The sequence below is a fragment of the Lonchura striata genome, chromosome 5, assembly GCF_046129695.1.
Source record: "Lonchura striata isolate bLonStr1 chromosome 5, bLonStr1.mat, whole genome shotgun sequence".
NCBI lineage: Eukaryota > Metazoa > Chordata > Aves > Passeriformes > Estrildidae > Lonchura > Lonchura striata.
Window position 1 is genome coordinate 1,946,695 of NC_134607.1, and position 15,570 is coordinate 1,962,264.

At 40.9% G+C, this 15,570-nt stretch overlaps 1 protein-coding gene across 1 annotated transcript; it reads left to right on the forward strand.

Moving 5' to 3' along the window:
- Nucleotides 1-9,837: 9,837 nt before the first annotated feature.
- Nucleotides 9,838-14,514, forward strand: SPX (spexin hormone). Its single transcript, XM_021539149.1, has 6 exons — nucleotides 9,838-9,843; nucleotides 10,728-10,808; nucleotides 10,932-10,989; nucleotides 12,461-12,523; nucleotides 13,150-13,233; nucleotides 14,468-14,514. Exons 1-6 carry the CDS (start codon nucleotides 9,838-9,840, stop codon nucleotides 14,512-14,514), a joined length of 339 nt encoding a protein of 112 aa, XP_021394824.1.
- The last annotated feature ends 1,056 nt before the right edge of the window (nucleotides 14,515-15,570 follow it).

Consider the following 15,570-nt stretch of genomic DNA (forward strand, 5'->3'; position numbering starts at 1 on the left):
AGTAGCACCTTCTTCCCTGAAAGAAGGGAGCATCAAGGGTCACAAAATCAGCAGGACACTGAGCTGCTTACCAGCTTTGCAACTCTTCCAAAACTTTAGCCAAAGCTGATGTTGGAGACATGGTGTCCCAATACCACTTTCTTTTTAGAGCCGCAGAAAAAGATTATAAAGACCTTTTTCCACAGTGGATTTATTAAAATAAGTTACCATTTTATCTTACAGTCTTCAATCCACTCTCCCATGATGGCATGATATGTTTCCAGGTCCATGGAGATATCTTTGTGCTCTGGGTCAAGCTTGTTGCACAACTCTTCAAGACCACTGTCCCCTGATTCCCGGCTGGTTGTATGTCTCAAATAATCAACTATCTTAGACACTGCCACTTTTCCTAAAACAGAAGCAGAGGTCAGATGCCAAAGCCTGGCAAAGCACCATAAGAAAAACTGTACAAGCAGGGCCACACTACTGAACTGCATCGTATCCAGCTGCCCTGAAGAGCTGCAGACAAGCAACTAATTCCTGAACTAGAGTCTGATCTGGAAAAGAAGTAGTTTAGAGCTCTTTTTTGTTGGGTTGAGTTTTTTGTTGTTGTTGTTGTTTTGTTTTTTTTTTACACAGTGGTAGGTTTTTTGTTTTTTCTGTCTAAAAATCCAGTTTACTGGTTTTGTGAACTTCAGATTAAGAGGAACACAAGCTGACACACGATACTGATCCTTGCTCTCAGGGCCAGGTTGGATGGGCTCTGAGCAACCTGGAACAGGGGAAGGTGTCCCTGCACATGGCAGGGGCTTGGAATTAGATGATCTTTAAGGTCCCTTCCAACCCAAACCATTCCATGATTCTACAACTTGTAGTCATGTCTGAGGTGGAACTGTGAGGAATTGTCTCTTGCTCTGAAGTTTCTCAAGTTTCTAACAGGATAGAGGCTGAACAAAAGAAACAGTAATTTGCAATAAGGTAACCTCCAGAAATGTGTCACTCCTCTCTTTTCCCCTGTGCTAACGCACTGCAAAGATCAGCAGGGGAATGTTCAGACAATGCAAAAGAGGCACAGGCATTTAGACATTTATTCTACATCTTCCACAACACAGGCACCCGCACATCTCAGAGCCTGGCATCTCTCAGGGACCAAAACACAATCTGAACCTTGGAAATCCATTGAGAGGATAACAAGAGAGAGCAATGAAAAAACCCCAGCAAACCTGTGTGGTGGATGTCACATGCACAGAAGATGGTGGTCAGCAGGTTCTCTTCACAGATCAAGCTCACGTCGTAAATATTGTCAGCTTTGTACCCCACAGTCTGCTCCCCTCCTGTGAAGAACAAATCTGTTATTGCCCATGGTAACTTTCACTCCAGATGACTGAAAAAAACAGCTACCCAGTCTCCTCTCCAATAAAAACAGCTTTTAGCGCTAAACAACAACAGGAACTGGTCATAGCTGGAGCCTCTGAGCTGGGAAGTAGTCCATGCGTTGGCTTTTATACACGGATTTTTGGAAAAACTAGTTAATTCTTTCTACGGAGTAAACATATGAAACAGGACATTTTAAGAAGCCAGGTATTTCTTCCCTCACCCTCCACATACATTGTAGGGAAGTCATTTGAGTTAACTGATTAAGAAAACAATCCCTAAAATAAACAAAAACACCAAACTAAGAGCAACACCCAAACTCCTGTATCTTCAAAATCAGTCTGATAGACAAATCATAGGCTAAATTAAGAGCCAAATAAAATTTGGCTATCAAAAAAAATGCTAGAATGCTAACCAAATAGTAGTCTCAGTCTCTTAAGTTGTTAAAAACATTTATCTCTCAAACCAAAAATGAATTAGCAAATTTAAAAAACATTTTTGCCTCATTAATGCCTCACTTTTTACACTCATATTAATATTTTTTTGAGAAAATTTAAGATTTGACTCGGCTCTTTTTGCAGTCTCCTAAGACTTGAGCGCCACTAAAGTACGTTTTACCAGTTTAAGTGGTAAATAAATGTCATCTACATAGGCTGAATTTGAGATGTCTAGAACTTCAAATTAGGGGGTGTTTTATCTTCAGTATTTTTACCTCCTTCACTTGAAGGAAATGTCTTTGGCACAGGAGGCTGGACCCCAGAACTTCCTGGCTTTTTTTCAGATGTGAAGACATACAAATTCGGACTTGAGGTCAGGTATTTCTGCTCGGGCCGTGCATCTTTACGTTCAGCATTTACCAGAGCGCAGGGTTTGTGCTGGGCGTTGGCCTCCCCGGCTCCAAAGCAGAACGGAGAGGAGCTCTCCACTGGAGAGGAAGGCACCCACGAGCTGCTGGGTCTCCCACAGCTTTCCAGGATGGAATAGGTTCTGTTTCCAGTGTGGGAGCCAGAGCTGGACTCCAGAGCAGGCGAGTTGGCAAAGAAAACATTGTCACTGTCAAGGCTGACCACGGGTGAGCAAGAGCTCCCACGACTCCTGCGGGTTCTTCTTTTCAGGATTTCCTCCAGGTTTTTTTTAGGATTGCCCTGTGGGCTGTCGAAGTTCTGGGACTGAAATTTTGGGATCTGTAAGGCTGGGTTGGAGATTTGATCCATCATTTGGATGGATTTGATCTTCCTGCAGATGCTGTCCACTGGGTTGTGGTGCCGTTTCTTAGCTCCACGCTCAAAAGACTTCATAGTTGCTCTTCTCTCGCCCAATATCTGGAAAGAACAGGCACAAGACACAAGAGTCAGGGGGATTAGCACACACACATACTCATGCCAGTTCTTCCATTTGGCTGCTTTGGCATCCAGGGGTTTGAAAACCCTTGTTCCACTTATCAGCTGTGACAGAAACTTTCAGCCAGGACATTCTTTTGTAGAAGTTGATGGGGACAAGTTGGGGGAAAAAAACCACAAGTACTTCCTGAAATCTCACTGCTTATTCTTAAATGCTATAACCGTGGCAAGGAGGTGAGGGGGAATGAAAATAAAAACTTAAGAACACCCTGCAAATTAGCAGAGGACTTTTTAAATTAAAGAAAGTACTTTAATTGCACTGGGGGTGGCAGGGATGAGGCAGAAAAAGTGAGACCAACAAGACTTTAAGCATTTCTGTGAGCCTACAAGAACAAAAAAATCTCCTAAATCCAGTGCTCCTTGTACTAATCAGCCACAGCTGCCATAGTGCCACACTGGGAATCACACAAGAAATATGCCCTACAGAAGCACCTCATCCTGTGTGTATTTTCATTATCTAGTCTCCCAGGCAACATTTAAAAGGTATTTCCTACAAGATAAGCAGGTTTGCATTTGACTAAGGCATGGGAGGTTCATTTTGCAGGGATAAATCCTCATTTCCAGGGAGGTTCCAATGTCTACCCTGCACATTGCAACCATCTGAACTGATCACCTGAGAGTTATTTTATTAAATAACAATAGCATACCCAGTGAACCTGAATGAAGTTCCCAAGAATCAGATTCGAAGTGATTTTTTAATGTAGAAAAATTAATTCCTTTCCCCCAAAACAGCAGCAGGCTTCACTAGCACTTAACACTCACATAATCTTTTGAAGCAAGGAATAAAATGATATGTAAGTCTATATTAACCTCAATTGAAATAAACATAAATACAAAGTGTTTAATTTAAGCTGGTTTATTACAGGCTGCCTGCATAGCAGCTTCTTAGCTCATATAAGCAGAGGCAAGATCTCTAAGTTTATTTTTCTAATATTTGTACAAGTAGTAATATTTACTCTAATGAACATGTCCTTAGCCACAGGGATACTTCAAAAAATAAGAATAAAAAGAAGCTCAGAGCAATTTTAGAGAAGAGACTACTTTTTAACTATGTCTCACTCAAAAAATTTACTCCCCAAATAAATGCCAGGAAGTGGAGGCAATCATCTTTGTTAGAGATGCATTATTACAGATATATTATCTCTAAAGAGATAGATTAATTACCTTTAAATTAAAATTTAAATACCTTACAATTAGTTTAGGGCTGTTCTTGAAGCACACAAGAGCCTTCAAGCAGATATAAGTAACACTCTATTAAAGGTTATTTCATTTTTTTCCCCCTGAAATTTACCAGTAAAAAAAATAACCAAAACAACCAACAAAAAACACAGCCCAAGACCTTATACTTACATGAGCAAGTGGAAAAATATCTTCTCTTCCTTCTCTGAAGGAGCCAGTACAGCTACTTCAGCTATTCCTCTGAGGAGTAGTAGCTGAGTAAACTTCAGCGTTTAAATGAGCTACTTCTGTTTAAATGAGATTTTCTGAGGAAAATCAGCTTTACAAGGTACAGTTGCTGCCTCTCAGCAGAGAGGGACCACCAGCTGCAACCAGCTTCTAATCAAGCATCAGGCTCCTGCTGCCTGGCCTTTTTCCTTTTTTCCCCCCATCACATCTCTCCTGCAGCTGTTAAATTAATTGTCTGTAATTTCAGTGCAACTTGAAGTCTCCCTGCTCTTCTAATTATTGTTTAAAACAGCAAGGAACATTGTGATACAGGTTATTGCTGTGTCAAAATTCTGGTTCCTGGGGTGTTTCTTACTTCTACTAGCAGTTCTTACCTGCTTTTTCCACCTACAGCAAAATTTCAAACAGGAGCAGATCTCTCCTAATTTCTGAGAGTTAGAACAGGGAATTTGGGAGCTGTATAAATTTCATCACTCTCACCACTTTTGAAAGGAAGAAAGTGTTGAAGTCTCTTGAGCTGATAGTGTATTAAATAGTCTCTCTGTTTTAGCTGTCATCTCTGCCCTTGGTTCTGTGAAAAAAAAAAATTGTCATTAGGATCCTTAACTAATTCCTCTTTTTTTGTATTAAATTATCAAGGTGTGCAGTAGAGCCTGCCTGTCTCAAGAGCTGTATGGCTCCTGCTAAATTACCCTGTAAATGCCCATTCTTACATGGCCATGTCTCCTTTTCAGCCTGCAGACTGGAGAAAACTGTTTTTTTCAGCTGGTCTTTTCACCTGGAGTTTGCTTCAGACTTGTCCATTGCTTGGAAAAAAAAAAAAATTATTGTACCAACCTGTGGTTCACTGAACTTCACAAGTAACACCTCTTTCTGAGGTGCTTGCACCTTTCAAAAATGTGTGGATTTCTGCTCTTTCCTGATGCTTCCGAACACCCCTCACCCCACATAATATAGTTAAATTCTACTAAGAATTGTCCCTTGGTGCTGAGTCTCTTTCATAAACACACTTGTGAGAGCAGTAGAACCTGGGCATTGCTCACACATTAATCCTCAGCCAAGTCTCTGTTACCTCTCTTGAGTGAGGAATTTACATTTTCTCTGACAGAATGGATTTTCCACATCCTGTTCTCTACCTCAAGCAGTTTTTAGCACAATTCTTCTCATACAGTCTAGAGAAAAATCAAAAAGCTTCTCCAGCAAATCTTCAACGCCTGAAACACCTCCAAGGGCATTTGTGATGCTGAATGTGCAACAGAATAGTTAAATAAATTTGAGCCAGCCACTGATGGCCTCTCTAATCACACACCAGAGAGCATCTCTTCTCTTCAGAGCTGTACCATGAAAATTCACCTTGCCAGAGAAGCTGAAGGCATCCCTACTTATTGTAAGGGTGTGGACTAGATGGCATTTAAAGGTGTCTTCCAACCCAAACTATTCCATGGTTCTGTAAATTAAGGTATATTATGAAAATAAATAACACTGAAAAACATGTTTGCACGGCATAAAATGTATTGATGGTTTGCAGATTGAGTTGTTTTGGTTAACAGGATTTACAGGGCAAATACGGAGCTTGTACACAGATTTCCCCTTAGTCTGAGTGGGATATATGGGGTCAAGTCCAGAATCAGCTTTGAAAGATTACAGAAACACAAAAAACCAGCCCAAAAAGAAGAGGTCATACGGTTCATAACCATGTGTCTGGGCAGAATCAGTTGGGCAATGAGTCCCAAAAAAGGATTGTCTAATCTTTTCTCTAGTGATAACAAATCAACAACCTTCCAGGGTAATCTATATTTGACTTTGCTACTTGTCAGAATCTGTGGTATTGATGATTCCAAGTTGGTCTCTAACATGTTCTGCTGCCCTGCCCAGCTCTGTCCTGCAGGGCAGCGTGTGGGGCTCTGCCCTCAGTGGGATGTTACAAACATTAAATACCAGAAACTCCCTGGGCTGCATTTACAATAACGTGCCAATATCTGTCACCTACGTTGAACAGTGTGTCCCCAGCCTGAACCAACAGAAAAATTCCAACACCACAGTGAAACATGGAGGGCATGAAGAAGGAGAAAAAGGACAAGACACACCCAATTTCCTCCATCTTGTCCCCTTCGAACCCCTAATCTAGAATCCTAAAATTTTACTTTTGCACCCGTGCCACACTTAATTATTACTCATATCAAACACTCAGAGCTTGTAATTCATCCTGTGAGATTGAAAACTCTTTTCCATGGACAGAGATCACAGCCAGTGTCTCTGGGGGCTCTGCACAGGGGGATTCCTGACCCCTGCCAGGGTCCCAGACCTGCCAGGGCAGCCAGAGGGAAGCCCTGGATTCCCACAGCTACTGGTAGAAAGCTTGCCTTTTTATGCAGTTTGCTGCAAATGAAATGCAAAATGCTTTGTAATTTCCTACCTTGCAGGCTCTGCCAGGACATTCCACAGCCTTTTATGATGCTGTAGTAGCATGTAGGAGGCAGAGGGACACTGTGCTAGGTGCTGCCAGACAGAAGTGGGATTGATTTGCCAGAGCGTTACCAAACTAAGAGGAAAAAGAAACCCAAAAGAAATAAGAAAAAGCACAAAGCAAAGGTCATAAATTCTGGGAGATTTATGCCTTGACAGCAGCAGTGTTTGCTGACGTACCCACTGACCACCTACACACACCCCAGCTGCACCTTTCCCTCAGGAGCAAGCCATGGATCACTGCTGCCCTTACCAGGATACGATGACTGTATCCTGTATTTCCAGGGAAATATTTGGGAAAGTGCACAATTGTGATGCAAGTCAGTGAGGTAAGTTTGACCCCATTGGTTCAAACAGGAGAACATTTTCCCCTCACCTCAGTGCTGAACTTCAACACCAGAAATCAGCTTTTTATCACTCACAGCATCAGGATATGCAGGCTGTGCCCTTTAGATCATCTCGAAAAAGAAGAATAGGTTATGTTCTTTCTAATAAGGGGTCCTGCTGCTATAGCAAGCTTCCCTCTACTTTTCTCTCTCAGGGTATTGATTACATGCCAGAGCCACTTCCTCCTCCAGGTGAATCAGCTGAGAAATGGCAGCGCTGACAGCGAGTGTTGGGTGCACAGCTCATCATCCCAAAGTGCCACAGTTTTTTTGTGTGTTATGATCCATAACCCAGTTATGGGCTGCTTCGTTTTTCAAGAGGACGAGCTCACGTGTGCCCACACACAGCCACAGTTCTTTTGAGAATGCAAACACTCTCAGTGGCTGCACTGCCTCCCCAAAACATTGCCTCCTGTCCCTGTTTACAAATAAAGTGTGTCCCATACATCATCCTAGAAGTGGCTGGAGTTCTGGGAAGGGTGAGATGGCCACATTTTCACAGAATCATGGTAAGAAAAAGGGAGGAGCTGATTTTTAAAAATTTTGATCCTTGAAGTAGAATTTACAAACCTGGAGTTATTTGTTCTGCAGGCAGACTCCCTACAGATCTCCAAGGAGAAGGTTGTGAAATACACTTTTATTTGAAAATTGAAGCGACTTGGAGTCACTGGTCCTAGTAAAAATAAATGTATTTAGAACTATGAGTTATAATTTAAGGGAAAAATAAAAACAGTTTGAAAATTAAAAAAAAAAAACAAACAAACCACCAAAAACAACAAATCCCCAAACCATTATGGAAATTCAATTTGAGACTGGATTTATTTCATCTGTTGTGAAAGGTCAGTCCAGGTCAACTGTTTCTTGCTAAAGGTTGCAACTAACTCCTGAATTTTAGACACACTGGTGGCACTGAGGCATCTGATGACACAGCAGTAAAACCATTTAATTTAAGATAATGCTGTCAAGAGCCTGCTTTTGTTCTTGAACAAGTGGTCACCTGTCCCCCTAACAAGGCAGTTCAGATTTTGCTCTGCTCAGTTCAGCTCCCTGCTACCCTCCAGGCAGCTTAAAACAAGCCCCAAGGATCTACCAGGATTCCTGTGGGACTCAGAATACAGCCAGGTTTGGAAGAGAGACTCCAGCAACACCAAATGAGAGTCACTCAGATTTTGCCAAATGGTCAAAAGACAAGAAAAACTGAAGCTGTTTTTGTACAGTGTGGTGACATCTTTCTCCATGCCTCCCATTCTCCTCCTCTTCTCCCCAGCTGCAATGGGATGGGCTGAGCTGGTTTCCTCCCTTATTTCTTTGTCTTATCTTGCCTCATTCCAGTGGCAGGGAAAGCAGGGTTTCTTTTCAGTGCCAGACAAATTCTAGTTTTCCTGCCATGAGGAGAACCATCCTGAAGAGATCATACTTCACACTGCCAATCCCAAAGGCAGGGGACTAATTTTCACAGGCTCAGCTGAATGTTTTGATTCCAGTCCTGTGGTCTGTGCATAACAGGAATTTCTGAAGTCACTCCACAAGGCAATAGGGAGTAGCTTTACCTTTTCCAAGCCTCTGCATGTTAAATGTCTCCTGGATGGAATGCACAGCACCCTTCTAAGGCTGAGGGTTAAGCAACATCAAGAAATGCCTCTGATCTGTCAGAGCACGGGGAAAAGAGCAGGGAGAATAAACTTCACAGCGAAGTAGATGCAAGTAGAATCCCTTCTGTTGGCTAGGATGCATCAGGGCATGGCCTTTTAAAAGGAGTAGAGCTCTAACAGCAGCTCCCAGCCTCCACAGGAGCTGCTTGAGACCAAAACCTGAAGTTCCCTCTGGTTTCCTGCCTCCTGGCCAATCTCCCAGGCAGCAAGTTTCTACCTCCCTGTTTGCCTTGCTTCTCTTTCTGCTTCCATGGAGTTTACCAAGGAAAAGGTACAGGAGGAGAGATGAAAACCCTGGCTACAGAGCAAGCAAGGGTAGGCATCAAGTGTGATTAACTCTTTGCCTGAAGACCAAACCAACTCTCCATGACTGCAATGAGCCCAGCAATCACCCAGAAGTAGCTCTTGGAAATGACCTCCCTAATCCCTGATTTTTTGCTTTTTTTTCTGTTCACTGCTCCACTGTTTGACCTATTCAAGCCCATTTTACTCCAGCCAATCCATGAGACAGAAGAGTGTTTCTGACTATTAGGAAGTCAGGATTTATTGGGTATTTTTGGTCTTTTTTGTTGTTGCTCTTGTTGAGCTTTGTACTTCTACTTGTGTGTAAAAAAACTAGATGCAAACAATGATTAGAGACTCAAACCACAGACTCCATCCTCTTCATGCATGCAATGAATAACCTCAAGCTAGTAACACTGGGTAAATCACTTTTGTCTTGATGCTGCTGAGCAATTTACCATCTTTTCCAGCTCCCACAAGGGATGCTAATCTGATATATTGTAGATTATCCTGGGTAAACTCTCACTATCCATATTCATGCCCACTCTGGCTGTGATTATTGATCATCCAGCAAACACACAGGGCTGATGCTGATGTATTCAGGAGGTGTTCACCTGTTTAATGGGGTGCATCTCCAAGTGCATCCATCTTTCAATCATTTCAATCAGGACTTCCTGCAAGGCTGTAGGTTTCCCTCAGGAGTCATCAGACCTTCTGCTTCTCCATCTACAAGGCTGACAGGAGATCCCTTCAGACTCCTCTGCCCCGTCACGGAAGGGGAGGGCACCTCCACTCCAAAGATTTAAAAAGGGACCCCGGCCGTGTAGGAAGGAGAGCTTGTGACACATCATCCCAAGCAAAGAAGAGTGAAGGTTTGTCACCGAGATAAGTATGAAGGTAAGTGAGAATTCTTTGGACTGTAGCAAACATTTAGTTTGCAATTAATACTTTTTTTTTTTTCATGTGATTGCAATATTTAGGAGCTGCAGGGGGGCTTAAGAAATTTTCCTTAAAAATAGCCTGAAAGAAACACACACATAGATATATTATATGTATTTCAAACAACTGCATTAAAAGTACACCAATAGCACAACCTCCTAAACCCAGGATGAAATGAACCACTGTGAAACATCCAGGTAGATTCTCTGGTGCCCATCACTGTTACCAATACAGGAATAACAACATGTGTGAACGAGCAGAGGTGCAACTTGTGCACAGAGGATTCATGCTCACTGTTTCCATTTGCATGTGCTGTATGAGTGAACTCGCTCCAAGAACCAAAAAAAAACTTGTAATTTGTTTTAATCATGGTTTATATTGATAGGATGCTAAATTAAAAATATTTTTTCCTTTTTTTTTAAGCTGAGGAAGTAGAGATTTTGTCTCTTTGTTTATTTGGAATGACAAGCCACCTACATTTGCTTGTTGTCTACGGTTTGGTAAAATCAAGGTAGCTTTTATACCATCTTTACCCATTAGTTTGTACATTATTCTCATTTCTGGAGGATCTGGTGTCCTTTGTAAATAGGACCACAAAAGGTGCTTGCCTTGATGGCAGCTCTCACCAGGACGGAATGGATTTGAGTAAAAAGAATAAAGTTCAATTTAATATTAATCCTCTGATCAGATCAGCGTGAAACATCCACTGAGCAAGAGGAGGTTTGGCAGCAAGGCGGGGATGAGGCAGGAGTTGAGACACCCTCACATTTCGATGGGAAGTGGGGAGGATGTGCAGATGTGAAAGACTTTTCCTGCAACTTGTGGTTCTCTGTTGTGCACAGGGGCTGCATAAACTCCCAGCATCTGCCCTGGCCCTGTTCCTGGCAGCGTCCTTCATTGCCTTCTCCTGGAGTGCCCCTCAGGTGAGCTCATGAAGCTCAGAGCTTGGTGCCATAAAGTATTTGAAGTAATTAGCAATGGCCTGGAATGTTGACGTGTCTCTTTTCCCTCTTTTTTTTTTTTTTTTTTTTTTTTTTGGCATAAAGGTTCATTTCCAAAGGAGAAACTGGACTCCTCAGGCCATGCTCTATCTGAAGGGTGCACGTAAGTCCCAGGCTCTTTCCATTTCGAGAAGAAAATTTTCTGTCGCAATCTGTGGTATTGATGATTCTGAGATTGTAAAAAGTCTCTGTCAACCCTGCTGCCAAAGCAGAAGCCATAATTGGTCTGTGCTGTTTCAAGGTTGTTTATTCTGTTTATCTCTAACATGTTCTGCTGCCCTGCCCAGCTCTGTCCTGCAGGGCAGCGTGTGGGGCTCTGCCCTCAGTGGGATGTTACAAACATTAAATACCAGAAACTCCCTGGCTGGATTTACAATAACGTGCCAATATCTGTCACCTACATTGGACAGTGTGTCCCCAGCCTGAACCAACAGAAAAATGCCAACACCACAGTGAAACATGGAGGGCATGAAGAAGGAGAAAAAGGACAAGGCACACCCAATTTCCTCCATCTTGTCCCCTTTGGACCCCTCATCTAGAATCCTAAAATTTTACTTTTGCACCCGTGCCACACTTAATTATTACTCATATCAAACAGAGCTGGTAATTCATCCTGTAAGATTGAAAACTCTTTTCCATGGACAGAGATCACAGCCAGTGTCTCTCAGGGCTCTGTCCAGGGGGGTTCCTGACCCCTGCCAGGGTCCCAGACCTGCCAGGGCAGCCAGAGGGAAGCCCTGGACTCCCACAATTTTCTCCACCTCTGGATTATTCCTTGGTTCCACGCAAGCAGGAGGTCCTGAGGATGCTGTGGGGGTAGAAGTTTTGAGGCTTGTAGGGAGAATGTGCTAATTGCATGGTGCTAATTATGTCATGGTCACACCTTTGGTCCCTGTACAGGCCAGTCCCTTCACAGTTAGACTCAAGGTCTTTGTGGGTCCTTGCCACTCAGGAATATTCTCTTATTCTGTAGTTAGAGATTTTGTCCTTCAATCCAAATCATCAAATTTAACATAAATATTAATAATGAAAAATTTTATTCTGAATTGTTGATTTAAAATTAAAAGATATCAGGGAGTGCAGGTACTAAGAGAGAAAGAAAAAAACTCCCTGTAAATGAGGGGAAAAAAAAAGAAGGTCATAATCCTGAAAGAAATGCAAAAGGGAGACAATATAAATAAATATAAGCTCCAAACAACTGTAAATATAACCGAAAGTTCTAGTGACATTAATACAGTTATTCCTAGTCATTAAAGTGAAGATTTTGATATTTTTGTTATTTTTTTTTAATTCTTCCAAATGAATAATGCATTGTGTTACTTCCCTAGTGAGCCTTTTATCATTCTTACTGATGCATAGGAAGCAATGTGATTTTATTTTGTTAGTTTGGGATTTGGGATTTTTTTTTCTTTTTAAATAAGAATACAATTTAAAAGGCAATATTTTATAGTCCAGCAAAGAGATTGAAGGCTCTTGACCATATACAAAGTTTAACAGAGTCCTTTAGGGATTTTGAAGTAGGAATTACAACAAGTTTGGGGATTCTTTTCACCCTTGTCCACCTGCTTTTGTAGAGGGCCGTCGCTTCATCGCAGATGAGAGCCAGAGGAAGGACATTTATGACAGAGTGCAGCTGGGTGAGTCACCATCCTCCTTCCCAGGTTATGGGGAAAATCCCTGGAAAAGGGCAGGGATTTGTTTTCCTGGAATCACAGCCAAGGAAACAACGAAACCCCCTTTTTTCAGTCCCTTCATTCCAACCAGCACATGACAAAGACTGACTTTCCTCTCTAGTGCACCTATGTGATTTCATTTACATAATTTTCAGACTGACCTGGCTGCTAAGTGGGATTTTCATCAGTGCTTTTGACTTTCTTTTTGCACTGGAAAAAAAACCAAAATCAGATCAAGCTATTAATTGTGCTGAAGCAACAAATAACACAAGGAGACGTCATCAATCCACACCAGGCAATGTTTCTGGAGGGAACAGAATGTTGTAAAAAAGTTAGGAACTTACAAAGAAGGAAAATGTTCTTTTTCCCTTCTGAGGGACTTGGTAATAACCTCCCTTTTAAAAAGAGTGCTAATCTCTCATGTTGATTATCAGGCTGGTTTTGAGCAGACAATGTTATAGAGTGAAGGAGACAATATTTTCTTGTCTTTGAGTCTCTAGTTCTAGAAATAATAAAAAAGCAAAGAACAAAGTAAAAAAAAATGCCATAGGGCACTAACTAACCATGCATCTCTGATTTTTTTATTCTAGAAACACGCAGCCATAGCACAAATCCTTTATCCCTTTCTGAAGCTGCTGCACTGTTCCTTACTTCTTTACAGAAAGCACAAGAAGGTGAATGCACGTTTTGTCTTACTCTGCCTTTTTTAAAAGCGGTTTTTCAGTATTTCATTTTCTAGCAAATTAATCTAGAAGGTCTGTTTTGAACTGAGATATTGTTTAACAGAGAGCCCTGTATTGGAGTGTACATTTAGACAGATTACAACATGAGCCACATAATGACAGCAGGTAAATATTTGTATATTCTGCTTTTAATTTTCTCTTCAGATGTTTTACTGGGTTGGATTCAAGGGAATGGCTATTTTAAAATTGAATTTTCCAACCCAAATATTTCCTGGGGTAACTTTTTCTATAGAATATTGTTTACTTGTGAAAATTTTATTCCTCCACTGGATTTGTTTCAAAGGTTTAAAAGAATCCATAAGGAGAGGAGCTGTTGGCTTCAAATCACCAGGCTGAGACTCTAAATCTTTGCTCTCCATGCCCTCTGTCCTTAAATCTCTCACCTCTTCAGCTACCACAGACTTTTTTTTTTTCTTTTTTTTTCTTTTCTATTTTTTTTTTTTTTAATTGAGCTAGGGCTCTGTGCTCAGCCCTCTCTTCCCTGTTGTGGCAGAACTTTGGATTAAAAAAAAAAAAAAAAAACCAACACAGTGGCATTTTGGAGAAAGGCAGAATTAAAAATGAGCATAGTGCTTTGGACAAAATATATGAGCACTTCTAAAGTTAAATCAGTGAAAGTCTCATTTGCATGCCCACAAAATCCTCTGAAGGTGGATTTTCCTGAATTTTAGTGGTATTTTCCTGCCTGCTATTGCTGTAGCAGGGGAGATGGACAACAACAGAGGAAAAAAAAGTGTAATATCTGAGAACTGGCAGCTTGTTTGAAAAAATCTAGGTGGAATAACATTTCCATCACTGTGTTAGGAAATAACCAGTCAAACCTGGGTAAGCCATGCACTTTCAGATCAGCTGATTTTAGACTTGACTGATGGTAATGCACAAATGAAGAACAAATTAATTATTTTCTTCAGCATGAATTTTTTTTTGTCATGTGCTAACTTACCCCTCTGGACATGGTTTGCATTTTTGTTCCTCAGCAAACAGAAAAATTACTACGTTTAAAAATGAGAGAAAACATGATTGTTTCTAGAAATGCTGTCTCTTAGCTGAGCAGACACACTGCACTGAATCTGTACCTCAGGCATATCTGAAAGCTGAAAACTTTGGCTGGCTGAACTTTTCTTTATCTACAACTCACTTTTCCCCATTGTGTCTTGTCTTACAGTGGAAGAGGAAAACAGTGAATACCCTGGCTACTTGACAGTCTATTAAATTGGTGAAATTATTTTAAATGTCTTTAACATTTGTACAGCTTTGAACCTGAAAGCATCTCTTATGTAAGTAAAGTGTTTCATCCATTCACACTGAAGTTCCCAAAGGGTGAGGTGTTTTCACAGTGCAAAATTTTGAATGCAAAGGGATTAAAAGGTACTAGTTCAGATTAAAAAAAAAAATCTGTAAAGTTCCTGCTTTCTTCAGAGCATTTTTTGTGTCCCATTTGAAATTTAAAATACATGGCACCATCTCACCTGAAAAGATAATTAAAACTGTCTTTTTGGTCAACTTAATCAAAAAGATTTTCAATTGTCATTGGGAAATCCTTTACCACCTTCCACTCAGCTGAATAGTGAAGCTTTTTGAACTCTGATAAAGATATATTCCATTACCACGTCACTGGTGGCCCTGTAGGCTGCTGATGGTCCATAAATTCAGTGAGATATAAACACATTCCAGCTATCTATGACTGCAAAACTGGTGATTTTTTTAATTTTTTTTTTTTTTTGGCAGGTATCAGTCAGCACAGAGAATAGGCAGCAGCACTTTTTGACCCAGTCCACTCCTGCAGAAATACTCTGAATAATCCTACTGAGCAAGTCCCAGCACATAAAGACAGTTTGGGGACAGGCCTTGCATTATCAGGACCTCATTAACAACCATTAACAACTGCATTGTGATTGTACTTTTTTGTTCTTTCTTTCTGAGTTGCAGAACTGGAATGATGCATAAATCTGTTAATTATCATTCTGTGCTGATAAGGATGTATTATTTATGTAGTTCTGTGGTCTTACTGGAAAGTCCTCTGTAGCTCTGATGTAATTAAAAAATAGCCACATGATTTCTGTGTCCAAGCAACTGTTTTATTTTTTTAACCTTCTAGTCATGTTCTTTATCTTTTAATGTTAAATTCCCCTTTCTTTCTCATAATACTGTGATTAATTCTAACTCACACTGACTATGAAGTTGCTTTACCTCAACACAAAGAAACACAGCTGAAGGAACAGGGGAATTAATTTGTTTCATGGAGGCACTTTCAGTAGTTGTTTATAA

Bases quoted from the DNA above. Each gene is read 5' to 3' on its own strand.
- SPX (XM_021539149.1), top strand. The intron at 12,524-13,149 runs GTGAGTCACCAT...TTTTTATTCTAG, and splicing joins TTATGACAGAGTGCAGCTGG to AAACACGCAGCCATAGCACA. The intron at 13,234-14,467 runs GTGAATGCACGT...CTTGTCTTACAG, and splicing joins TTTACAGAAAGCACAAGAAG to TGGAAGAGGAAAACAGTGAA.